This window comes from Meriones unguiculatus, chromosome 9 (genome assembly GCF_030254825.1).
Source record: "Meriones unguiculatus strain TT.TT164.6M chromosome 9, Bangor_MerUng_6.1, whole genome shotgun sequence".
NCBI classification, from domain to species: domain Eukaryota; kingdom Metazoa; phylum Chordata; class Mammalia; order Rodentia; family Muridae; genus Meriones; species Meriones unguiculatus.
The window spans coordinates 7886676-7913035 of record NC_083357.1 but is presented as its reverse complement, the minus strand read 5'-3'; the positions used below and the strand labels follow the sequence as shown (position 1 = coordinate 7913035).

The 26360-nt window shown below is 46.5% G+C and overlaps 1 protein-coding gene across 14 annotated transcripts in view; it reads left to right on the top strand.

Annotated features, from left to right (window-relative positions):
• Positions 1-26360, top strand: part of Cacna1d (calcium voltage-gated channel subunit alpha1 D) — a 301017-nt gene that overhangs the window by 253671 nt on the left and 20986 nt on the right. For 4 of the 14 annotated variants that reach the window (XM_060390786.1, XM_060390779.1, XM_060390787.1 and 1 more), the window contains 10 exons: positions 908-991; positions 7546-7674; positions 11220-11285; positions 12631-12722; positions 14180-14339; positions 14901-15028; positions 15168-15264; positions 18134-18236; positions 19665-19766; positions 24062-24192. In XM_060390786.1, coding sequence (XP_060246769.1) covers positions 908-991; positions 7546-7674; positions 11220-11285; positions 12631-12722; positions 14180-14339; positions 14901-15028; positions 15168-15264; positions 18134-18236; positions 19665-19766; positions 24062-24192 — 1092 coding nt within the window. Of the gene's footprint in view, positions 1-386; positions 471-907; positions 992-7095; positions 7141-7545; positions 7675-11219; positions 11286-12630; positions 12723-14179; positions 14340-14900; positions 15029-15167; positions 15265-18133; positions 18237-19664; positions 19767-24061; positions 24193-26360 lie in introns of all 14 variants that reach the window. The other 10 variants (XM_060390775.1, XM_060390774.1, XM_060390785.1 and 7 more) reach the window with 4 other exon arrangements.

Below are 26360 nucleotides of genomic sequence, written 5' to 3'. Positions count from 1 at the left end.
TTGGGACAGGATTATCTCAATCTGCCCAGGACCCTAGTTCTGTTTGTGTGTGTGTGGGGGGGGATATACATGTGTGTGTGTGTGTGTGTGTGTGTGTGTATGTATGTGTGCATGTGTGCATGTGTGCACATGCATATGTGTGTGTGCGCGTGTACCCATGCCCCTGCTTATTCTCACTCACACCCTTTATCACATATATGACAGCACAACCACCCCTCTGTGCCTCTTTCCACCAGTGGACAGTATTGTTGTCTTCCCTTTGGCCTTCCTGACCCCTTCCCTGGTTGCTATGGGTGCTGTGGGGACTCGGATGTGTCCTCATATGATCCATGTGATGTTCCCTTCACAAGAGCTCATAAACATCTGCCCCTGCCTGCTCTGTCCAGGGGTATTTTAGTGACGCCTGGAACACGTTTGACTCCCTCATCGTAATCGGCAGCATTATAGACGTGGCCCTCAGCGAAGCCGACGTAAGTACGCACCTGTGTGGCCTGCGTCCTCTCTCTCCTGTCTGCACACTCTGCTCCCTGCCCTGATGCGGCATCACCTGGACAAGTCACAGATCCCAGTCACACATGGTTGGAAACTAGACATTTCCTTACAGGCTGTGGGAAAGAACCTTCTAGCATAGAGCCTTAGCCCAAGGCCTCTGCAGACACAAATCACCTTTGCAGGGCTGACTCTCTGGCACCATTGACCCCAGGCACTAGTAGGCAAGGTAAGATAGGGTGTCTCTGGTTGTTTCCATTTGCTCTGTCAAAGTCCATCCAAAGTGATGTATCTATGACATGTTTGTCTTGGGGCGATTTTTTAAATAGTCCAGTGGCATATTGTTAACACTGTCCTTTTCTTCTTTTTTCCTGTTGTGCTTCCTGTCCTCTGTGGCTTCTGAATGCTTGCCTAACAGCACTATTTCACTGATGCATGGAACACTTTTGATGCCCTAATTGTTGTTGGTAGCGTCGTTGATATTGCTATAACTGAAGTGAATGTAAGTAGCAAACTTTGTGTCCCTTGACGTGAGTGTTCTCATTAAGCCTGACGTAGAAGAGACTAGAAGGTCCACCCGGGAATCTCCATGAACATAAGAATTACAGACACCAATTCATTTTGAAAGATGAAAGTCGGTGTGTGGTTTCCTTTCCTTGCCCTATCTCCGTCCCTCACCCTAAAGAAATGAAGACATAAGCGTAAAAGTGCTACTTTGGAACTAGAACGCTTCTTTCGAAAAGAGCAGACTCCATCTTTAAGGGTGCCGTCACTCTCCAGCTGGATAACTTTAGCACCCTCAGGCTGCCTTGCAGCTCAGCTCTCCCAGCTATAGGGTGGAGTTAATCATGTGGCCTTGAACCCACATGGTCCTGTGCTGGCACAGGAGACCGCTGTAGCCATGCCTGGTTTTGAGGTAATTGCTGCCACTCTCCTTCTAGCTTTGAGTCTGCTCTGAATCCAGCTGGTGACACTGGCCCTTGATCCCCAAAGAGTGTTGCTGGCGTATGTCAGGACTCAGTACCCTCTTGGTCACATTAGTTTTCTAATAAGGGAACACCTACGTAATAGGAGAAGCAAGCCCCACCACAAGCAAGCTGACAACTCAAACATCAGAATTTGAGAAGGGACGCCAGCTACCTCAAGTGAAGGTCAAGGCAGCTGGAAAAGGGCCCAGTTCGTTGGCCTGTACCAAGTTCTTCCGCAGGTTTTAGTGTGTGTCAGTGTGTACCTCTCACAGTGGTGCGCCAGGCTGGGGGAAGTCGTGTAGTATGGTGTCGGCTTCTGCTCTGTGTTGCTAGGCCAGTGCTGCCCCTGCCACTCCAGCGCTCTGCTCCGCCTTGCTGACATATGCAGGGCTGAGAATTGTCAGGCCCATCCTGGTACCCAGACCACCTGTACTGAATGGGGACAGTGCTATTCCTTGATGCCCCTCTGACGATGCCAAGCTGACTTTAGTCAGTATGGATGGTTGGACAGCCACTCATCTGGCAGTTCCAGACCTTCTTCAGCCTTGACGTTTTGAACCAGGCTTCAGTTTTCCTCACTCATAGGTCCATCAGAGTGAGTATATATGCTGGGAATCAGATGATGTAAATATTTGTGAAAATGCTCATTAAACCAAAGGGTTATGAAGATACTATTATTCTGCACAAATATTTTCCCGTGTACTGTGTAAAATGGACTGTAAGATATTACCGTGGCCCCAGAGCCTGATGTGAGCCCCACCACACCATGATCCATGTAATGCCAACATAGTAAAATGACATTTCACTAGGCCTAGGTACACACCTTCCTTGACCCCCTTAAGCCCAGACTGTGAAATTCAACTCTACAAGGCATATAGCGTAGTCAGCTATAAAGTTGCCGTTCCTGACATGTAAAAGGTGTGTGTGTGCATAATCTGGCGTTACCGCGACAACAGCAGGACCCTGCCTTGGCTGCCGTGTGGCATGACAGCTGACTGCCTCAGTCATCGCAAGGCCTCTGAAGTATCTGTGCTGTGTGTCAAGGAGCTTCCCACGGGTTAGAAACAACCGATGACAGATGGTAAAATACCTACACTGTTGTCCTAATGGACTTTAGGTACTGTGAACCAGAGGTCATAAACTCCTAGTTTCTGGGTACCAGAATGTAGCCAAGGCTTGTTGACCAGCTAAACCCAGCTTTCTCGTGCTGCTCACCTGCTGGCTAGCTTGTGTGACTCCATACGCTCAGGGGCAACACTTGCTTCATGTGCTGGGAGCTGGCCCCACTTCTCAACTCTGGCCTGGCCTTGCCTGCAATGTCTCAGGGTGGTTGTGCTTCTCTGTGGATTGGGAAAGTCTATGCTTGAGTATCTACTTAGTGGTTTATGCCAGGTGTATGTGCAAGGCCTCTCATGATACCCAGTTCTCATTGAAGATTCACACTGGGGAATACTCCCAGGTCCCCAACCTGCTGTCAGTCAGTGACCTTTCCCTGACTAGTTGAATACTTCTTAAGCTTGGCCCTGGCAGCTCTCGACCCTGGGTTACCTGCAGAGATCTCAGTCCAGTGCACCTTGATGCAAAGGTTATGCTCCTTGCTAATTTGTTCTGTCTTCAACACCAGTTTAACTGGGCATCTACCACTTGTAGGCTTGGAGCTAGTCTCTAGGAATAACCAAAGATTAAAAAAAAAAAGACAGAACATTCTAAATTTTTGATGTTATAGACACCTAAGAGTAGGGATATCTGTTCCTCTGTCCTTTCTCCATATATACATGGTTCCCCAGGAGAGCGATGCATGTCACATCCTCAGTGGCCTTGTCTCCTGATGTCCAGAGTCAACTGAGCATGAATATCCTTGGTCCATTGTTGGCTGGTCTGAGTCACAATCATCATGTTGTTTTGTGATGTTTAACCTGCTATGCTCTCTCCCTAGACTCTGTTGATCTTTCTTTTCTGTTGCCTAATTGATTTTTTTTCATGTTGGTTTTATTTTTAGAAAATTGTAGCGGCAAGTATATATAATCATATATACGGTGAAGTCGTTAAGCAAAGCACCTCTAGAGACTGTACACTTTGCCTCTGTTTCCCACCTTTGGTGTTCCACTGAGTTTCACAGGACTTGCCAAGGATCAGCCATGCTCATCTAAACTGTTTCTTCTCCCATGTCCTCTCCTGTGGCCGGGGCCTGAGCTCAGGCTTGCTTGGTCAGTCACATTGGCTCTGTGACTCACCAAGGCAGCTCTCCAGAATGAATGATCTGGCTAGGAAAATGAGAACTCTAGCTTGTTTATATTCTCTGTATTAAAAAAAAAGAAAAAAAAAAGATGGCCCTTTGCATTGTCCTGTTTGCATGCTCACTTGGCTCTTTCCATCTTGCTGTCCCTTCCATGCTCCCCACCCTGTTTGTTCATGGTGTGATAGCTTTTCTGGACCTGTCTCCTTCACCTTTGTTTGTAATATCACCAAGCTGTTAAGTGTTGGATGACACCTGGTAGACTAATTTTGCTTTCCCTTTGATCCTGTTTGTTCCTTGAATTCTGAAATGAAAGCAACAAATATTCTGACCCAGGAATGGCTGTTGCTGACATTTCGTCTTTTTAAATCCCGCTGTTGCCCGGGAGGGGGTGGGCTTGCTTAGAAACTGTGGCTGCTTTGTGTTCATCAAAGAACATGTAAAACATCCATAGGAGCTCACTCTCAGATCCTGGGACTGCCTTGTCAAGTCCCCAGCTTAGACTGGGCCTCCACCATTTCGTTCAGTTTGCTGTCAGAATGAGTTTAGCTCTCAAGTTCATATGGTAGCCAGGGACCAGGCTGAGAAGCAAGACCTTGCAACAGCAGGAGCTACCAAAGCTTTCTGTCCCAACCCTTTAGATGACAGTGGAGAGTTCTTAAGAATTAAGGCATTCAGGGCTCAAGTCTTTCCCCTGTCTGGTGGCCCCTGGTGGGCCATCTCAGAAGCTGAGTACTGTGCCAGGTCACTTACATCCCTTGCCAATCCTCAACCTTCCCCTTTTCAATGCCCCTCTATCCCTTGGAAAGACGATAGAGGTGGAGTTTAGTACCCTTGTGGCCGAATTCTGTTCCTTCATCAACTCCAGAAGCCCCTGCTCAGCCTGGCAGCCCACGGGGGCATTTCCAGCGGGCCCACCCTCTGTGACCGCTCTGCTGCTGCTGAGAGAGATCTTCTGAATGCCTGGTCCAGCACGACTATGGGCCAGGGACTGCAATTCTTCACTCTGAGAGCACATCAAAATAGCTTGGTGGCTTTCAAAATTCCTGATGTGTAGAAAAGAACCGTTGGGTGGCCCATGGGCATTGGTTAGCTTTAGAGTGTATCTCAGGATCAGAGCAGCTGCCTTCTTTGCAGGTGGAGCAAAGCCATCCTTGGGGCCTTCCAGTTTGGAAGATACTTTGGCAACCTGCATGGCCCTCCTCCCCTCTCCCCCGCTGCCAGATACATCCTCCCCTATAGCAGTCTTTCCTGCCCTATGATGTGTGGTGTCCGGGGTGATGTCTCAGGCCACTCTGGATGTGCATGCAGCCTGAAGTGCTTTGTTCTCTCGTTCCTGTGTTGTGTGGTTCACTGCTTTGTCTCCTGACAAGTGCTGTCTCCTCTCCCCCTCTCAAAAAAAAAAAAAAAAAAAAAAAAAAAAAAGGAAAGAAAGAGAATTTGACTAGGTGTTGTGGTCCACACCTGCAATCCCAGTATATGAGAGGTGGAGGCAGCTACATAGTGAGTTGGAGGCCAGCCTGGGCTACATGAGACCTTGTCTCAAAAAAGAAAAAAAGGTTAAATTTAATGATTGATGGTTGTCATTCTTCAGATAGTTCAAAAGATACACATTTTAAAACTCAGTTTAGCCAACTTTCCTCAGCCCAGAGGAAGAGGATCACAAATGGCCTGTCATGGAGCAGCAGGGAGGGACAAACAGAAGAGGAGGCTGTAAAGAGCCGGCTTCCTGGGCCTCCCACATATGTCCCAGGCATTGTAGAACATAGCTGCAGAGGGCTGTGCTCTACCTTCTCCAGTCCTCTGAGCATAGACAAATGGAGGTGTACACACACAACAACACACACACTCAGCTATGCGCTGTCCGGCTGCCTGGCCAAGAGTGACGCCTCCCTCTCCACAGTCCTGAGGAAGAGGATGTGGGGGACGAGAGTCCTGGGAAACCAATTCCTGTAAATGTTAAAGCCTCACGTTAAAAAAACAAACAACAACAACCCCATGCTCTAAGCTAAGTGTGGTGGTCCACACCTGTAGCCCCAGGAGGTACAGACAGGGGTTGTCATAGTTTGAGGCCAACTTCCCAAGCTACGTAATGAGACCATACTCCCTAATGAAAAAATAAAAAAAAAGACCCATCACTTTAAGGTATGTCATTACTTCTGGCATGAGGTATAAAAGAACTTAAAGTTAATAATCCTGGGTTCTGACATGCCTATAGCAGAGCTCCTGTTCTGGGTATCCAGATAAACTAGAGCCTTTTCTAGTGGTCAGGACCTGCTCTTGGGTCCAGAGTCACTGATGAATTACAAGTATCCTCCTATGTATCCCAACCCATTTTTTTTTTCAACTGAGGTTCATAGAATGCTTTTGTTTGGTCTCAGGAACCAAGCCTTTCTTTTTCCATGTCCCCAGTCAAGGAGGTGGCTAGCAGCATGCCCACCTATCTTCCCTGTATAGTTTTACTGTGTGCCACAGAAAGCCTTTGTTGGGAATCATCAGCTGAGGAGCCTGTCCTTTGACCAGTCCCAGGAAGACCCACTGCCTCCGTGGAAATGACAGGAAGGAGCAGACAGGAGACATAAGAGGCTGTCCTTCCCCTATTCTTGCTATTGTCATTTAAAGGTGCTTCCTGGTAGGGAAAACTTGCCTCTAGCATCTTTGTATTTCCTTAAGCAATTCCCTAAAGGTGCTCTACTGAGCACTGAGTAGAGTGAAGAAGGACTCAGCCCCCCTCCAAGGTGAGAAACAAGTGAGGACCATTCGTGGACACACAGTCAGACCCAGGTGAGACAGCTGCTGGGGCTCAGGCAAGCAGGTCCGATGATGTTCTTCTGGAGTCCTCAAGACTGGAGTGCTTGCTTGACTAGGGTCAGATTGAAAGTCGAGTCAAGCAGTGCAGGCTGCTGGAGGGAGGCCTGCCTCTATCTCTTGCATGGACCAGGCCTTCCAGGCTTTCAGCAAAGACACTGATCCTATGGAGCACACATCACACTTATGTACGGGGAACATAGGAAGAGACACTGTTTGCCCCGTGGCCAGAGGCCAGGAGGCGTGCTGTAGGAGGTCATCTCCTTTGGCTAAGCCAGAGAAGCAGAGGTTTCTCTGAACCTGTGTCTTTAGAGACCACTTAGGTATGTACCACAACCTTTGAGCAGGCATCAGTCTCCTAAGACATCACATCCCTGAGAGGAAACTAGACCAGAATAGAGTATGTACACTCCTGTCAATGGCTCTTGCCCACTCCAGTCTAGTTCCAGAGTAAGGCACCGGTATCTTCTCAGGGAGGGAGCCACTGTGTTGACCAAAGACATTAACAACACACTGGTAAAAGGGGGGACTAGCTCCTGAGCCATTGGTTCCTTCCCCCTTCATTAATACATTTCAATCTTTGATCTCTTAAAGCCAACTGAAAGTGAAAATGTCCCTCTCCCAACTGCTACACCTGGGGTAAGATCAGTGGCTGGTCCCAGGGGCTGGGCCTTCTCCTTGAGTTTATTTGACCATGTCGAGTTTTCCACTGGTGTTCTGTATTCTCCATGATTGTCCTTTCAGAACAGTGTCTGCAGTGGTTTGCATCCATCATCAGTGTCCAGTTCTCTTGAGCAGCCCAGCGTTCTCCTCTAACACAGTAGAACCCGTGGACATGCATGTGCTGTGTGGATGCAGTTTTTTTCCTGAGCCCTGTGTTGTTAGCATGTGTCTTCCTTTCATATCATGCTTTTTGAGGTGAAAGGCCCTAGAAACACATCTTCAGTTCTCACCTCTGTCACCTTTGCGTCTGTTGCTGTTTTTCTAAAAGTGTTGCATGTTCTACTTCCCACTGGGTTTGACCTCTCAATGATAATCCTTCAGAACTCTGAAGAGAGCAATAGAATCTCCATCACCTTTTTCCGTCTTTTCCGAGTGATGCGATTGGTGAAGCTTCTCAGCAGGGGGGAAGGCATCCGGACACTGCTGTGGACTTTCATTAAGTCCTTTCAGGTAAGAGCAACCCAGGACCTTCCTTTTTGCCCTTGAGAGCTTATGTAAGGCAGGGATTGTTGTCTGTCCCAGAAGGTCCCAATTCTGAGTGTGACCACTGTGTCAGTAGAGATTATGGGATGCTAAATGAGAGACAGAGATATATCCCTGAAAATCAGAAATCTGCAACGTTTTCCAAATGGACTTTTGATTGCTCAGAATGTCCAGCAATGTCAGTGAGTAAAGACTGAGAGAGGGAATGTCGCTGCACATACCCTGAATCCTGGCAGCCTGTGTTAATTACTGTTCTATTGCTGTGACCTAAGCAACGTACAAATAAAGCATTTAATTGGGGCTTATAGTTTCAATGAGTCCATGATCAGCATGGCTGGGAGCATGGCAGTGGGCAGGTATGGGTGCTGGAGAAGTTACTCTGAGCTCGCATCTTACCTGCAAGTTATAGGCTGAGAGAGGGACAGACACATAGACATAAAGACTGGGCCTGGCCTAGGCTTTTGGAACCTCAACCGCAGGGACACACCTTCTCCAATAAGGCCACACCTCCTAACCCTTCCCAAATAGTTCCACTAACTGGGAAGCCAAGCATTGAAACATATAAGTCTATGTGGGCCATTCGCATTCAAACCACCACAAAGCCTCTCTCTTAGGTGGATTCTGTACTTCCACTAGGTTACTGGGTGCTTGTGTTATGCCCAGTTTGTGAGACACCCAAAGACCACCAGGAATCAACTCCACTGCAAATACATGAGGTTTATTTAATACAGGCTCAAGCCCGAGCTTGGTGAAGAGGAGGAGTGTGGTGGGGCCGTCTAAGGGAACAAGGTTTTTAAAGAGAAAAACAGCAAGCAAGGAGTTACAAGCCTTGGTCTTACATGATTGAGTAAGGGAAATTGACTTTTGAAATGATTGGTTTACTTTAGGTGCCAAGTTCATAAATAGTTCTGGCCTAGCCATCTGGGCCAGTTTCCTAGCAACTGTATCTCTAGTGGGCAGGAAAAGAATGCAGTAAAGCTGGTTCCACTCCCTCTCCCCAGGTGGCTGGACATGTCTCAACCTGGCTGGCCTTTGTTCAGGCTTGTGCTTTAAACTTTAAACCAATACCCCAAAAAATTAATTTTTAGTTCTTTGGTCTCTCATTTGGTAAAATTAGAGTTCAGTTCATCTATGTATCCACCTGCCCTTAATTGATACCCATGATTTCTTAGATTGGTTCTAGTCCATTCTAAGCAGAACCAGCTTCTCCTGTACCTTCTGGTGTCCTGCTGTAGACATTACCCTCATCTAGACAGAATTGGTTGAGTGGAGAATAAATACAGATTTGTAATAAAAGGTGCAGCTGTATAGGTAATTCATGAACATGCACAAACATTGCAGAGTACCCCTTCACTTCCTTATCAGCTGTGTTTCATTTGTGAGTCAAATGCTCATGTGAACAAATGAAGTTTTACAAAGAAAAAATTTAAGTTTGCCCCTCACCACCATTGGGATAACCAGTGGAAAATTCCACTAATTTTTTTTTTTTCACAGTGAATAGGGAAAAGGGAAAGAGATATGGCATTTAGGGAAAGAAGACGACAAAAGCTCACAGAAAGGAAATCACAGCCCTACTGAGAAGGATGAAGACTGAGAAGGAGGGGTGTGACTCAGAGATAGACAGGGAAGGTACCCAAGGCCAGAGAACTGGGTGTAGCCAAACCCTGTAGTTTTCCGTGGTCACTTGTGTCAAGTTCCAGAGGTGAGCTACTGGCATAATAGAGTGCATTCATGCAAAACAGTCTTGTTTCTTGACAAAATTATTAAACTTTAAAAAACAAACAACAAACAAAAAAAATGAGTAGGTAAAGAAGCCGTGTGAGTGATTTGCCCTGAGACAGTCTGCCCTCAATTCTCAAACATTTGGACGTCTAGGAAGAAAGTGCAGAGTTCCGTGGGACTCTAGTAGGCAGTGTATCTGTTGGCTTGGCACTGCCACACTGGGCCAGACTGCAAGTCACTGAGCCCCAAACCTGTGAGTGCCCTGTCAGCATCCTTATGTGCTTTCTGAAATCGATGAGAAAGGGTTCCTCTAGTCACCCGAGCCTAGGATTGAGCCCAACAGCCTAGGCAGCCCTGTGCTTCCATACACACAGATGCATTTGTCACGTGTGGTGATGGAGAAGAGCCAACGGGGAATATGCAGTGAAAGGACTCAGGTCTCTCCAGAACATGTACTTGTTTGGGTGCTTTTAAGGCGATCCTGTGCTTGTTACCACTCTGCTAGCTTCGTTTCTTCCTGCACCAAGCCCTTGACTTTGTAGCTGTTCTCCAATGAGCACATGGTTCAGCGAAAAGCTTCTGATATAACTTCAGACACACCACGGCGCACCGGAGTCACATTAAGAAAAGAAAGCTCAGCAGTTCCCCTTGGATTAATTTGATCAAGAGTGACTCCAACTGTGAAGTCTCCACATTACTCCCTATCTTCAGTCTGACTGTAGTTTGTGCTTGCTGGCTTGTCTGCAGTCTGTCAGTTGTACATATCTCATTTGTCCTCATGTTTTGTCATTCCTCAGTCTGACTGATGTCTTACTGTCCCTAAAGAAAGGCTTTGGTCTGTGTTTATTGAGCAGCACAGAAAGTATCACAAACAGAAGAAATGATGGATATTTTTCAGAAATCTTTAGCAGAGTTTTATAAGAGATTGTGACTTATTACAGACCCCAAAGCACTCAAGACTGCAAACAAATCATCAAGTTTATCTAGAGGCTAATTTCAACATACATAACAGATACTTGTATAATATTGTTTTCAATCTATTCTGTTTTCAGCATTTATTACTCTTAACACACACATGAATTGCTTTTTAGGTCAGGGGTATAAAAGAGTGCATAACTTATAGTTATAGGATTATATAGGAAATCCAAGGAAAATAAAGTTGTTGATACATTGCTATCTTAAAGGAAAGTTAAACAAACAGGCTGAGTACACAGCAGAATTAAAAGCCAAGTGACCTCAAGGTGTGTTAGCTGTGAGGTCCAGCGAAACTTGCAGTCTTTTTAAATGTAAGAGATATTTTCGTGAAATGTATTGCCAATGGTGCGTTTTAAAGTGTTTTGCATTCTGAAATGGTTTTTTAGCCTCTGGTTCAGTAACTCTACTCCTAAGGTCTCGTCTGAAGGAAAGCCAGAATCAAGGTGCATAAAGAAGTTTCTTGGCTGCTCTACAGCTAACTCCCCAATGCCTACCCCAGATACAGAGAAAGTGGAAATATTTGGGGCATCTGGTCTTTTAGAATACTTTGGTCAATTGCATTTTCATGAAGGTTGCAGAGTACATTAAAACCCACTGGCATCTACAAGTCTGTATGGAAAACCTTTAGGTTTAGCACAGGGTAACAGTGAGCTTGGGAAGCGCGTCCTGCCTGCCTACACTTTGTAACTCTAGGTGTTCAGGTGCATGGATCCCCAGGACTGGAGCACTTGTGCAGGGCCAGGCCTCATGTAGGCTGAGCAGGCACAAGGACTAGTGTCCAGCACCCACCAACCCCAATACTTTGTCTCTCACAGGCACTCCCATATGTCGCCCTCCTCATCGCCATGCTCTTCTTCATCTATGCAGTCATCGGTATGCAGGTAAGTGGCAGCTGATTTTCCTTCCCAGTCACCCCACCCCCACCCAGGTCTATACTGCAGACCAGGTAAAGTGGAAAGGCAAGGTCATGAGGTCATGATGTCTTTAGCCAAATGCCTTGGCTGCTGAAGAGATAAGGAGAACATTATGACCCCTTTGGTGGGATTGAGCTCTAAGACAGAGCTAGTGCCAGAGGAAACCAGACCTAGAAGGATGGAGAGTTCAAGATGTAGGAGGAATAAGCTGTGCTAGCTCCCTTCCCCGCCAGCACACACTCCTATCTTTAGGAGAATGAACTAGATGAGGAGACCTGTAGTTGATCTGAGCAGCAGAATGTCATAGGCGCCCCAGTAGGAAAGGATATGCCCCTGTCGTCCATGTTGGAGACCACGTGCACTCTACTGATGATACTGGGAAGGTATCCACAGCTGTTGATACTCTGCACAATCCTACTTTATCATGTCGGAATTCTCATGTATCTCCAGATGGCACGGTTAGGGTTGGATCTGGGCACCATACTTTTCCAGAAAGGCCCACTCAGGCTCTTAGGCTGAGAGACTGGAGCATGTGCTCCTGGGTTGGAAAAGATCTAGGAACCCATTGACCTTAGCTGAGTCCTAATACCCTGGAGCAGCTGGAGGGCAATGAACAGCTCTGAGTTTGGCAATGAACAGCCAGAAGGAAATCCTCTACCTTGGTAGAATGTTGTCATTCTGACTAGAGAGAGATGCAAGTGAGAGAGGTGAGTTAACTCCAGCACAGAGAGACGTATTTATTTACTGTCCTGATGGCACAGAGTACATTTAGGAATTTTTCTGGGAGTTATAGGATAAGAGTTATATGTCCTCATAAATAAAGAGGTAGCTCAGGGGCATGTGCTGTGCCTAGAGGATCTGTGAAGAGTGCAGAAAGTGCCAGTTGTTAATTAAGCCTGAGTTAGTTCTAAATTCACATAAGTCTTTTTATATGACTATGTTAGCATTTCATTACGATACTGAAATATTGGAGATAATTAACTCATAAAGAGAAAATGTCTCCTAAGGCCTGCAGTGGAGGTGGTCTAATCCATGATTGACTAGCCCATTGTTTTCCCCTATGACAAAGCAGGGCACCGTCGAAGAAATGCATCATGGGACAGATGCACTCAGAGAGACAGGTGTCAGCTTCCCACATTCCCCTGGGAAGACACTACCCCAATGGCCTCAGGGCCTACTAGGGCCCACCTCTCTAAGTGCTACCCTCAAGGATCAAGCCTCTGACCACATGAACCTTGAGAGAATGTTCAAGTTCCAAACTGTAACAATGACGGAAATCTGATTTTTCCCCCTCTGACAACTTCTTGTCTAGATGTTTGGGAAAGTTGCCATGAGAGACAATAACCAGATCAATAGGAACAACAACTTCCAGACGTTTCCCCAGGCTGTGCTGCTGCTCTTCAGGTGACTGGGTCCTGGGGGGTCGGCCGACACCCTAGGGTTCTGACCAGCTGACACCATATTTGCCCTTGCTGGTGAGGTCTCCACAGATTTGCTTTGTTGTTCTATAGTTGCTAGTTCCTTACTTTGCTTGTTTTGAAGCAGGGTCTCAGCATGTGGCCCAGGCTGACCTGGAAGTTACTCTGCACTCAGGCTGGCCTCAAACTCACTGCAACCCTCTTGCCTCAGCCCTCAAATGCTGATATTGTGTGTTCTACTATGATAAGGGGTCTTATACCTTTTGAAAACATTAATATGTATAAATATTTGTTTGTATGAATATGATACACGTTTGGGTTGGACGTGGCACTGTGCGCGTGAAAGTCAGAAGATAAATTTGTGAGGTCAGTCTTCTTTCATTTTTACGTAGGTTCTGGGGATTGAACTCAGGTCAGCAGGCTTGCAGAGAACACACCTTTTTCCAACTGACCCGTCTCACTGGCCCCAATTTTGTATTCTTAAACAGAACTAGCATTTCTGTTGCAGAGAATCTGGCTGCACTGTTAAAACTGCCAGTCATTCAGATTGTAGCTGACACTTAGGTCACCAGAAACAAACAAACAAAAACATTGAAGGATTGATACGTATGCATGAAGAACACACAAGCATAGCCAGGGGAACAGAAAGGGCAGAAAAATAGGGGGCATTTGTGATTCCCAAAATTAACCTGTCAGCTCCACATGCCCAGGAACCAGGTGACTTCCTGGAATGCTGGGAACTGTAGTTCTTGGGAAATAACAAAGCCTCATCTAAAAATGCAGTGGCCTATAAGTTTGATCTTATAAGCCCCTGTGACACATGGCTCAACGCCGTTCCCGCTGGGAAACTCTGGGGAATGGTCCTGACCAAAGTCCATATCTTGGTCAGTATTTAATATTTAATAAACGCTTTCTTTAAATTTGGCCCAAAATGGTGGAGTTGGTTTTTCTGGCAAATTGCAAGATTAACATACTCTGCAAAGCCAATTCAGAGCATACAACTTCACATTTTATGGGATTGTTTTTAATCCGAGCTAATTCACTTTGTAAACAATCTTCCTTACAGCTAGAGAGAACTTTCTACAAACAAGGAAGCAATATCTAATGACTCCAGTAACTGTAACAACTTATTCATAATTTAGGTGATTTCTAATTTTTCCTTTCAACAAAATCAATCAGGACTGATCATTAAATAATTCTAATAGAAATATTTGAAGAAGAGACAGAGAAAAATGAATATCCATTTCTATAAAAAATTGTCTCGGACACTTTTATAAATCATATTACACCGGGGCCTTTAGGTACTAAATTGTGTCTGTTAATCCAAATGTCATTGCTTCAGCACTGACATCTTGCACAAATTGAGAATTTTCTTTCCAAATGTTTAATCCATCATTTCCTTGCCCCTTCCCCAATTAAAGCCCTTCCTCTTAATTCAAACAGATGTGCGACAGGGGAAGCCTGGCAGGAAATCATGCTTGCCTGCCTCCCGGGGAAGCTGTGTGACCCGGACTCAGATTACAACCCGGGAGAGGAATACTCTTGCGGGAGCAACTTTGCCATTGTATATTTCATCAGCTTTTACATGCTCTGCGCATTCCTGGTAAGCAGTCTCATAGCCCCTTTTCTATTTACAGAGCTGCTGTGGCATTTGGGATCAGACCAGCAGCACTGTCCTGTCATAGTGCTTTGATGTGGTTGGTATACTCCGGGCCCAACCAGGCAGGTGGCAGCTTTGCTCAATCCAGCACGTGTGCCTTCTGTCTGGTTGGTTGATCCCCACTGATGGGCTGGTGGAAATTTTCACCCAACCTTGTTACTGAGGGCTGCTGTTTCTTTTCTAAAATTTCAAAGTCACTACACAGGGCTTTAAGTGCCTTTGAAGTGTGAGCTGTCTCTAGTTGCAGTTAAATTATACGATTACAGCGTGCTCAGGGTGCCAGCTCACGCACCCACCCGCCCCCTCCTGAGTGTGTGCCAAGCCAGCTGGTCAGACTCCTGCCCTTTTAGTCACCGTTTCCCCCTGAGAGAGTACTATGGCCTGTCTCTGCAACTTGGATATGTGGGTTCCAATATTCCATGGCCCTGTAGTTAGGAGGCGGTGAAACAGTCTAAGTGATCCCTCCTACCACCACTGAAACACCCTCATGATTGACTTTTCCAGATCATCAACCTCTTTGTGGCCGTTATCATGGACAATTTTGACTATCTGACTCGGGACTGGTCTATTCTGGGGCCTCACCACTTGGATGAATTCAAGAGGATATGGTCAGAATACGACCCTGAAGCAAAGTAGGTTGACAAGCACCCTTCTGGCTTGTGGGAGTTCTTTGGGGGATGTCAGTGGCGAGTTCTGCAGGGCGGAGGTGTCAGGCTAAAAGCTCATGCAGGGTCGTGCTGGCTAGGACCTCAGGTTGTGCTTTGCTTCCAGGGGAAGGATAAAGCACCTTGACGTGGTCACTCTGCTCCGACGAATCCAGCCTCCCCTGGGGTTTGGAAAGTTATGTCCACACCGAGTAGCATGTAAGGTGAGTGTCCCTTCTCCGAGTCTGACAACCTCTTCACTGCCTTGTTCGTTATATGCAGACATTAGTTGATGGGCAGCCAGGCCTTCCTTATGGTGTTGGACATGTGGAGATAATAATGTTTTCTGCCTTGGAGGTACCCTCAAATTTGCAACACTTAGAATCCTGTCAGGGATAATAATGTGAAAGGAATGCTAACAGTCTGTGACTGGGTCACAGGTCAGAGAAAATGATATTTAGGCCAGAGCCAGATGGCTCTCAATTCAGGTCAGCATGTTCCAGGTCCTGTGTTTGATCCCCAGCACCACCAAACCAGCATAAAAAACAGAGGGAGACATAGGAGTCGGTCAGAGGCAGGCAGGACTCTTTGGAAGGGAGCACAGACTCCAGACAGAAACAGGACAAGGAGGATCCTCACACCAGCCAACCAGCAAGCTATTGGGCAACCATGTGACTGGAACACAAGAGGGAGTGGCAGAGAGCTCCATGCCTTAGCTGAATGTGATTGACTATTCCATGCATCACCGCCCTGCAAAGAATGATGAAACCGGGGAAGAAGCATGAATTTCAGGTTACCATCTCAGAGTTGTTTGTATTGGCATGAAGAAGCAGACTGGAGGACAGTCAGGATGAGGGCAGTGGGTATGGGGAGAGAGGAGAGGAAAGATTGGAGACTACTAGCTGAGGAGGTACAATGGGGAGTACCTTGCAGCCAGGTGAGGAGAGAGTAATGAGAAAAAAATAAATAAATACCTCAGCTTTTGGCTCGGCTGTGGTAGACATTAGACTCTAGCTTGGCATTGGTAGACACTGGGCCCTAGCCTCCCAGTTGTAGAAGTGGCAGCATGCTGCATGTGGCCTTTCTGCTGTAGAATTCTATAGAGCCCTTCCCTGGGGCATGAAGCTGAGGTGTCTCTGTGACAAGCTCAGGTCTCCTACCTGTCTCTGTCATCCCCACACTGGTCGTGTGGAGCCTCAGCTCACATTGGCCTTTCTCCCACAGAGCCCACAGAAACTGTCTCGATGATACAGTAGCAACAGAGATGTAAGATTTGCTAGCTGAACTTCTCCAAAGAGTGGCACAGAGCCAAGCTGACAGAGTTCACCTTTGTCTGCATTCCTGGTTCCTCTGCTTAAAGGACCCATGTATCCATAATGCACAAAGTCATCTGTTTTGCCAACATAGGCATTTGTCAGGAAAAGTGAATGAGTGTCCCAGTCACCCTGGCCGTACTGATTCTGGAGACAGGAAAGCTTGAAGTAGGAGTTGAAATTTAGGGAGGTTGCCTAGTCAGCTGCATTCTAGTCCTTCAGTGGGGTGGGAAAAACATCCAAGCCTTCCTTTTGTAATAAACTTCTAGCCAAAAATTTTAAAAATTATTTTATTTTATTTGGGTTTTGTTTTGTTTTGTTTTTGAAATAGGGTCATACTGTGTAGCAGTGGCTAACCTGGAAGTCCCTATCTAGACCAGGCTGGTCTCCAAATCAGAGATCAGCCTGCCAATAGGACTAAAGGTGTTTACCACAATGCCTAGCAAGAAATTTAAAAGATATTAACATTTAGTTAATCCTTACCATGTGCTAGCCATAAAACCTCTGTGTCTGTGATCTGCTTGCAAGGCCCATCAGCCTGGCATGCTGTCTGAATTTACAATGAGGTGACTGTTGCCCAAAGAGGGTTCCCTAACCCCAGGTTCTCCCACAACTCTCCTTGACACTGGTGTGAGAGGTACCTGGAGAGAGGTGAGAAGTGGGAAATATTGATCTATTCTGAAACACCAAGCCTTCGGAGAAGCCATGGAGACCTGCTGGGAATAGCACATGGTGTTCTGTTTCTAGAAACTTATTAAAAGAGCTCTGTCTGGATTGTGGTTAGTAGTGAGCTCTATTGGAATGGCAAGCTCAGACCCTGTGGTTGGCCCATGTACCTGCTGTATAATTTAGTTATCATAAAATCCTTAAAGATTTACCTGGAGGGCAGACCTGGCCCCAAGACACAGATTGCTAACTAATGAGACGAGAGGAATACATGGACAATGAAATTTTATTATTAATTTAATTAATGTAATTTCTTTAATTAACAATTTACTTAATTAATTTCATTTATTTAATAATTTACTTATTAAGTGTTAACATTAAATAGCATCCAATTGTCAGCGTTTATATTTCATATTATCCCAGGTTCCTCACAGATGTTAGGTTGTATTGGTCAGTGTTCTCCAGAGAAATAGAACTGATGATACTATATATATTTATAGTATAAGTATATGTATATGTATGTATGTATGACCAACACATAGCTGTACATGTATAGATGTGCAGACATATGCATACACAAGAAATGGTTTATTATGTGATAGGGCCCATGTGATTTTCAAGTTCCACAGTCTGTCACCTTCTAGTGAGAGACTCAGGACATCTGTGGTACAGTTCAGTCTGAGGCCTGAGGCCGGAAAACCAGGGGGACCAATGAGATGCATGTGAGTCAGAAGTAGACTGATGTACCACCTCAAGCAGGCAGGCAAAGAGGAAACCCAGTCTCCACTTTTTTGGTGGGCCGTGGTTGAATGATGACTGCCCGCTTTTGTAGGCTTCTGCTGTACTTAGCCCGTCAATTCAAATGCTAGTCTCTCCCAGAACACCCTCACAGGCCTACCAAGAAATGACACTGAACCCAGTATCTGGGCAGCCCGTAAACTAATTATGTCGATACCTATAATTAACTATAGTAGAAACACTCCCAAATGGCTGTTGACTTGAAGTGAGGGTTTCCTGGAGCATGAATAAGGGATACACAAAGAATGAACATGAAAAGGGGCCATGCTGCCACAGAATATTTGCTTTCTCCTGAGGAGCTCCTTTTCATTTACAGAGGTTAGTTGCCATGAACATGCCTCTCAACAGCGATGGGACCGTCATGTTCAATGCAACGCTGTTTGCTTTGGTCCGGACGGCACTCAAGATCAAGACTGAAGGTGAGCACTCCCTGGAGGCAGGAAGCAGGACAGGCAGCAGGAGAGGGAGGGGCCACCTCCCCCCCACTGCACACTTTTGGTTCTCCCTCCTGGGCTTTCTCTTAGTTAGTGGGATATCCTGGGAAAGGGTAGTGAATACAAGGAGGATATCTCTGTCTGGCCAGCCGACCACCCCATCCCTTCTGTTTTTCCTTTCTGCTTGTTCTGTCCCATAGCGTGTGGAGTTGACTCATCACAGTACTTTCTATACTACAGGAGAAATAGGCGAGGCATTGGGACATAGACAGAAGCTGCAAATGATTCACTCCAGCCCTTCTTCACCAACACTATCAGCGAAGCAACTCACTCTTCCAGGCAGTAACTTCTCTGTCCATAGAAAGGAACCACACACGAAGATGCCAGGGAATATTCTAAGCAGGCCAGATGGAAGACGAAGAGCCTACTGTGTACACACACACACACACACACACACACACACACCATGGTTAGCATGTGGAGTATGATATCAGGTCCTCATCTCAGCTGCCCCCTTTCTCATGCCACACTCAGCCCTGCTCAAACCTGGCTAAGCAGTGGGACGAGCCTTGGGGATTGGCTCAGAGGCTGCGCTATAGGTGGCATGGGGAGCAGAGGACGGCCGGGCTTAGGGAGCGAGCCTGAGGTGAAGAAGCAGAGGCGAGAGGGAAGTGAGAGGGGACAGCAAAGACAAGTACATAGTCAGAAGACAGGCATTCTTTACAACCCTGGTGCTCTACCCAGCAAAGGTAGCGCCTTCCAGCCTAACGTGCTTTTTATGCCACAAACGAACATCACTAAGAGTTCCAGAAGGAAGGATGGCCCTACATGTCAGTGTATTGGTAGAAAAGACAACCATCGTATAGGAAGAAGTCCAGGTTATGAGGTGAGGATGAGTACCTAAAGTGGGGCCTAAGATGAGTCTTATTTGGGTGAAGTTTATCCTGATGGAACCAAGGCAGTATTGGAGTATAGTGGAGGGGAAGGGGAAAAGGAGAACAAGAGAAACAAGAGAAAGGAGATGGAGAGAAGAGGGGGAGGAAGAAGGGAAGGCGTGAAGGAGGAGAAAGAAGAGGGGGAGGAAGAGGCAGAGGCAGCAACGATTGCCTTCTGGTCTGGGAGCTGAGGGTAGGAGCTTAGGTTCTATCTGGGGTAGGTTGCTGTGGCAGCATGGGTAGTTCTTGAGTTCCCAGCTGGAAATGATTGTTCCCCAGTGGTGGGTCTCCAACTGTGTGGCTTGGTAAATGCTTCTGAGTATAGGAAGGGTATTTGGCACTCACTGTGAAGGGCCCAAAGGAGAGGCAATACAAGGACCCAGCAACACAGTAAGGGGCAGGAGAGAGCTCTGGGCCGCAGACACAAGGCTTGTCTATGCAGTGTCCACAAACCCGTCCTTTTGCCTTTTGGTTTCAGGGAACCTGGAACAAGCTAATGAAGAACTCCGAGCTGTGATAAAGAAGATCTGGAAGAAGACAAGCATGAAGCTGCTTGACCAAGTTGTGCCTCCAGCTGGTGGTCAGTGTAATCTCTTTGCCGAGTAGTTCTTGATCGAGGAATTAGTTTCAGTGGTAGCTCCTCCAGACAGCCCAGAAAGGCAGTGTGGGATGCCTTCCCAGACCATTAAATGTGAGGCCCACAGGTAAAGGAGCCCTTGACTTCACATGGTGATATTTGGGGTGATAGGAAGACAGTAGAGCCAAAGAGAGGGTTCAGTGGGGGAGGAATCTAGACACTATGTCTAGAGCAGGGTTTTTGCTGTCAGAAAAATTATCAATGGACGAGAACATGACAGCTCTCACAAAATGAAAAACTTGTACCTTTGACCCAAAAGAAATACATAAAAGTAGTTTCCAGTTTTAAATGTCTTGAGAAAAATTGGTAGTTTTCAGGAAAAAGAAATGCTTGTATAGTAATTGTAAGAAGTCTGAATTTCCCACTGTAGTTACCAAGAATGTCCTTTAATGAGGCTTAGAGATAGAACTAACAAGCATGCTTATTTATTTCCTTTTGTTATTTATCACAAATTAACTGATTAACATTTAAATTTTACATATATATAATATCTACATATATTATATATATATATAGTTTCTCTATTTTTGTTTAAATACATGTGGACGTAGAAGTGAGATGATTATTTTCCAACTGTTTTATTTCAAGCTTTAAAAGTGCAGAATCTGCTTACCCAGTGTCCCTGCCTCCCAGCAGTCTACCTAACCCTGACCTGGACACATGCTAAAATTTGGTGTGTTTTATAACCAATAGAACTTTAATAGTGTGGCATGATTCAGATCCGAAAGCTGAATCCAGCACCCAGAAAATGAGAGCCTCTGGCTCCTGAGGGACAGAGGGAGCCATGAATTAGCCAGTTCTGCTTCTTAGGATTGGTTTTCATTAGTGATTCAGATCACCTCTAGCTGGCCTAGCCACTGGCTCTACTCTGGGAAAATGGTTCAAAATAAATGACCAACACTGGGGAAATTCCTACCTCAAGACCCCCCCCACCAGCTCCCAGACCTGATTGTGCACTTTTAAAACTCCTCTTGGTTTCCGCCCTTTTCCTTTCAGCTGCACATCCAAGTGGTCGCATGGCTTAGATGAACCGCTTTTTAAGATGTTGTAACACTGTGCTTGAGCTTCCTCTGCAGCCTCCATTCCTTTCAACTCTCAGAATATTCTGAAGCAATTCTGTTTTAGGGTGGTGGCATGGAATCAGAGTTATCTCTTGCCAACTGGATTCCCCTACATTGTTTGTCAAAATACAGATGCATGCTTCAGAATGGCAGGCTGTGCCTGTCTGTGTAAACCCTCCACACATTAGCCCAAGACACCCACCTCCCTCTTGTTCCAACTCTATCTCTTGGAAACACTGCCTTCACAGTAGCCCATCTGATGCCCCCAGGAATAGCCCTCCTCACACAGGTGTGCTTGAAAAGTATCACCTGCATCACTATGACACTCTCATTCATTTTTATCTTACTAGGAAAAAAATGTTTGGGATTTGGCTTATGATCTAAATGCTCGTCCTCTAAGAAAACATGACCAAAATTTATCTCTACTCAACTTCTCATGAAGGATGAATGCATCCTTCCACTCTGGGGCCTCGTGGTCATCTGTGTGTCTTTAAATGACTTGGGGTTTAGGATGATAAGTGTCAGTCTGTTCCTCAATATGATACATGAGAATAAAGAGCTAGAATCTTAGGGGAAATAGAATGCTCCAGAAGTTTCTGTGGTGTTTGTCCCTGGGCCCAGTGTAGCATATAAACACATCTCACATAAACACATTTGCCATCAAAGGAAAACATTCAACAGTGACCTTCAGGCCTTGGCAGATAGCTCTGGGTCAGGTTTTAGTGTCTGTATTCATCATTTGTCTCTTTGGTTTCTTCTTCTCTCTTCTTCTCTTCTCTTCTCTTCTCTTCTCTTCTCTTCTCTTCTCTTCTCTTCTCTTCTTCTTCCTCTTCCTCCTCTTCCTTTTCCTCTTCTTCTCTTATCTCCTTATCTTCCAGCAAGCCAGTGGTTTCCAACTTTTCCCCCATCATGGCATACTTCAGAAATAACACTATGATATATACCTTGGAGCAAACAGATGGGTGATTCACAGTATTCACTGTAGTCTCCCACAGTATAGTGTGGCTAGAGAGCAGCAGAATGAGCAGTTAGCCTGTGCCCTTGAAGTGTCAGATTTCATAGCTGGTGAAGGCAGCAGAGCAGGATGCATGTCTCGGCAGCTTTGCTACTGGGATCTGATCTGAGCTGTCACTGTTCATCATGAGCCTGGTGGAAAGGTGATGTCAGGAACTAGCTATGGAGAACACGCTGGGAGCATCTTTTTCTCTGCTTTGTCTGCAGTTTGACCATTCTTCATCATGAGGCTGCAGTGTCTCAGTGTGGAATCTTGCCAGGGTTTTCAGTGCTCTCTTGCCATCTCTGCCAGTTCATGGACTTCCCCTTTTTCTTTAGAAGCTCCTCAACCCCAGAATCCTCCTGCCTTTGGGTCCTCATCCTTGAGCCATCTCTCTGGTTCCTTGCTATTCCCTTTGTGTTTTACTGTTCCCGGATGGCCTCACCATGTTCATTGCTTCTTTCTCTTTTCCTTTCCTGTCCTGATCAAGCTTTAGCTTTTCTTGTTCTTTATAGGCCTTGTTTGGGCCAGGTCTCTTGGTACTACTGTTTTATCTCAATGGAGATTACCATTGAGTGCTGCCCTGCTGCCCTAGAGTGAAAGAGAAAGGATGATCAGTACTTCTTTTACTGGAAACATCCTGGTATAAAGTAAGATGGGCCTCTGTGAGAGTCAGGAAGTCTCCCAGGGCTCATAGGACCCTGAAGAACAAAAACCATCTGTGTTGTTGAAGGTGGCATAGATTCTGGGCTCCTTGGATACACTGGCTCAGCAGCCACTGGCATACTAGGAAAGAGCTAGCAAGGACAGGGCTAGGCTTATATCACTGGAAAGGCAGATCAAAGAAAGGAAGGTGCTGGGTATGGGCAGAGCCAGACTCTCTGTAGACAGGGTAGGGTTGGTGCAGGAGAGGGCTCTGGGCTTAGGTCTTGGCCAATTGACCTGGGCCGGTCGTGTAACCTCTACCTCTCTTAGATACAGTGTGTCGCAGTGACCCTAAGCCTCCTATGCTCTAGCATCCATTTCAGTGAGTGATATTGTTGGCTTGGTTTGAAGGAGTAGTGACTGATGGGCACTTGACAGTAGGACAGCCCATAGCAGGGTTCGAGTGCTTTATTCACTTCTCTTAAACATCTTAAGTTCTTCTGAGATGGGACTCCGTTTTGTAGGGGAGAATACAAACTCTCTCAAGTTGATTGTCTTATCCCAAGACCACGGGACTCTTGTAAGGAGAGTTTGATCAGAAGCTTGAGTACCAACAGTTGTTCCTTGGCTTCTTCAGGGCTTTCCAGGTAGCCTGCAACCCCCAACACAACCCCACACAAGCTAGGCTGCTAATGTAGCCTTGCCACCTTCTACCCAGCACCTCGGCACACTACAGATCTGGTGGCATCAACCGTGAGGACGGGGGACACAGGATATACCGGCATGTCCGTGGTGGTTTACCACAAGATGGTCAGAGCCTCTATTCTGCCTCATGCATCACTTTCAAAGTTTCAGCAGGGTTCTGACTCCCCAGTGATACATGCTGGAGGTTGTTTCTGAACAGAGCAGAAATAAAGCCTGCTCAGTGCTGAGGTTAGTTGGAGCTGTCGTTGCAATGCAGAAATCCAGCAGTTCTGAATTCCAAACCAAGAAATGGTTTCAGAGCTTATTGGCAGACAATGGGGGAGCGTGAGAGAGCTGGATCTGCAGTCTCTGTTCCGACCTTCCTCTCCTTCTAAGCTCATTCGTCACCTTTCTAGGTCTCCATCTTGTGACATAGGGATTTGGATGTTTAATTGCACTTGATGCTTATGGTAATTACACATGCAAATCTCTATGCTCAGGGTGAAAAATGTGGCCTGCAAGGCCTTTCTGTTTTGTAATGTTTATTTTAAGTAAATAACCAAGGTGGCGTTTCATATTGTTACTAATACGCTATTTTTATTTAACTCGTGATAAATATACATTACTCTCTGCAACTCTAAGGATCAGTTCATTTAACTGACTCTAACCTTGAGCCTTAACTGCTTTGCAAAGCTTTGCTTCTTGCTAGACTGAGAAACCTATGCAATAGACTGAGAGCCCAGTGCCTTCTGGGCACTGTCCCGCCCCACCCCCGCCCCAGGCAGAAGTGAGGGTTTAGGCTCTTGGTCCAAATGTGCTGATTCGGGAGAGCTGTGTCTGGTCTCTCCGTTTAGATGATGAGGTAACCGTGGGGAAGTTCTATGCCACTTTCCTGATACAGGACTACTTTAGGAAATTCAAGAAACGGAAAGAGCAAGGCCTGGTGGGGAAGTACCCTTCGAAGAACACAACGATTGCCCTGCAGGTGAAGTGTCCTCTTGTTCCGTTCTCCTTTCACTAACAATGTCACCAGCTTTAATTTGAAACACTAGAGAGCTGACTATTCATGGTTGAGCAGTGCCACAAGGATTTTGTTTAATCTGAGATACTGCACACTGTCCCCTCCCACTGTGGACTAGCCATTTCTGGGCCACAAGGTAAGTCCTCCCCCTCTTCTTGTCTTCTCCGTTGAGCCTCGCACCTACCACCACCTGGTCGGTGTGCGAGGCCCCCAGGACAGCCGTGTCGGGAAAGGAGTGAATGCTCACCTCGCACGCTAGCCACCTGGGTCTTCTCCAAAGGTAGCACCCTTGAGGCAGGCCCCCCTCCCATAGCCCTGGGCTCAGGGCCCGGCTGCCCAGCGAACAGCTTTCCATCTGAACGCAGGTGCTTTGTTTTGTTTCTGTTTGTTTCTTACCCCACGCCTTGTTGGTTTTTGGTCCATTTCAATAACATTCATCACCCCCTAGTATGTACTGTGTGCACGTATGTGTGGTGCGTCTGTCTCTGTGTGCTGTCTCCTGATAGCAGTGAGGCTAGCTGTGCAAGTGCTACGCACACAGGCCAACCTCTGGCCCACCTCCCTTTTTCCAACTCCTTCTTCCGATCTCCCCACAAATGCACATACATGCAACTACCAGGCCCCTGGAGTGTGAGCCTGGCATTCAGGGATATCTGGTCCAATCATGGCTCAGGCATCCGCAGGCAACAGATTCACAGAGTTGCCCAGAGACCTGGGTGGGAAGCAGGCATGGCGACCCAATGAGACATACTAGACCGTGTAGTCAGGGGAGCTCGGGTGGTTTAGGGGCTGGTGGTATTCAAAGAGAGCTGGGACAGGCAGCCGTCACAAGCAGAGAGAGGGGAAGTACCGAAGCTGGCACGCTGCCTCGAAGCCCTGCTGTCAGGCTACCTGGAGTGCCTTAAGTCCATCGTAAACAAAGACATTTTCCTTGCTTTTTAAAAGTTTCCATGAAAGTGACTTTCATGTCCCCGTTCTCACGGTTCTGAAATGTGGCTTGTAGGTGTTGATACGGTACAGCTTGGAATAGTCCTGCACCTTGTTCTAGGAACAAAATCCCAGCATTGTTGCGTGTTCAGAGGATTGATAACTATGGAAGCCACAGCCTGACCGTGACCTTGCTGTGAGAAAGAGTATGAATAAGGATGTTGGTGAATGAAGAACGTGAGGTGTGCTTATGTGTCGCAAGTTAGTAGATCACCTTGTGGGTGGACAGTGACCAGCTGACTCATGGTGAGATCCCAGGGGCTGACAAGCATATCTTTAAGCCAGTCTGTGTTCTTTCATTCTCTGATCATGTGACCTTTTGGTAACCCAGTGAGGTATAGGCTCAGCAATTGGGTACGCTGCCACCTCAGGCCATAGGCTTTGATTTAAGGCCTTTCACCTCCTGCTCATCTGGTTTGCAAAAATGACAGCTCTAACTGTAAGATTATTACACTTCATAAGTAGATGAGTAGCCTCAGATGACAAAAACTGAAAAGTTGAGTTTGCAAATATGAGTAGGTTCCTGGTCTATCCATTTCTGGTGGCAGCCAGACTAGTTTGGCCACCAGCAGAAAATTATCGTGTGCTGAAGGTTGTCCTTCCTCACATCTCCTTATGGCCCGTCTGAGAGGCTGGCTGGATTTCTGAGTGCTGTGGGTTCTATTCTAGAAGTCTAGTGGATGGGATCAAAACTTGGCTTTCAAGAGGGGACTCGGTCTCTGCTACAGCTTATGTCACAATTTGTGGCAGTCGGTTTGTCTGTGAGCTGAGAGACTCTTCAGGTGTCAGTGGAGGGTGTGTGTGCTTGCACGAGTGTGCATGTGCGAGCGTGCATGTGTGCGTGTGCGAGCGTGCATGTGTGCGTGTGCAAGCGTGCATGTGTGCGTGTGCGTGCATGCGTTGGGGTGGGTTATGCCTTTCTGAAGCACCGAGGCTCACCCTGGTGGCCAGATGCTGTGTTTTGGTATTCTGAAATAGCATAAACAACCGTGGCCTAAGTAGCCCCCACGTTTTGCATGTGAAGTTTACTGAACCTTGAGCTGAAGGTTCAGGTGGTATTAACAGTCCGCTATAAAGGTTTTGGGTGAAAGATGACCACATTATGCTAAAATGATATTGAAAACAGGTTTTCTCCTGTTTAAGAC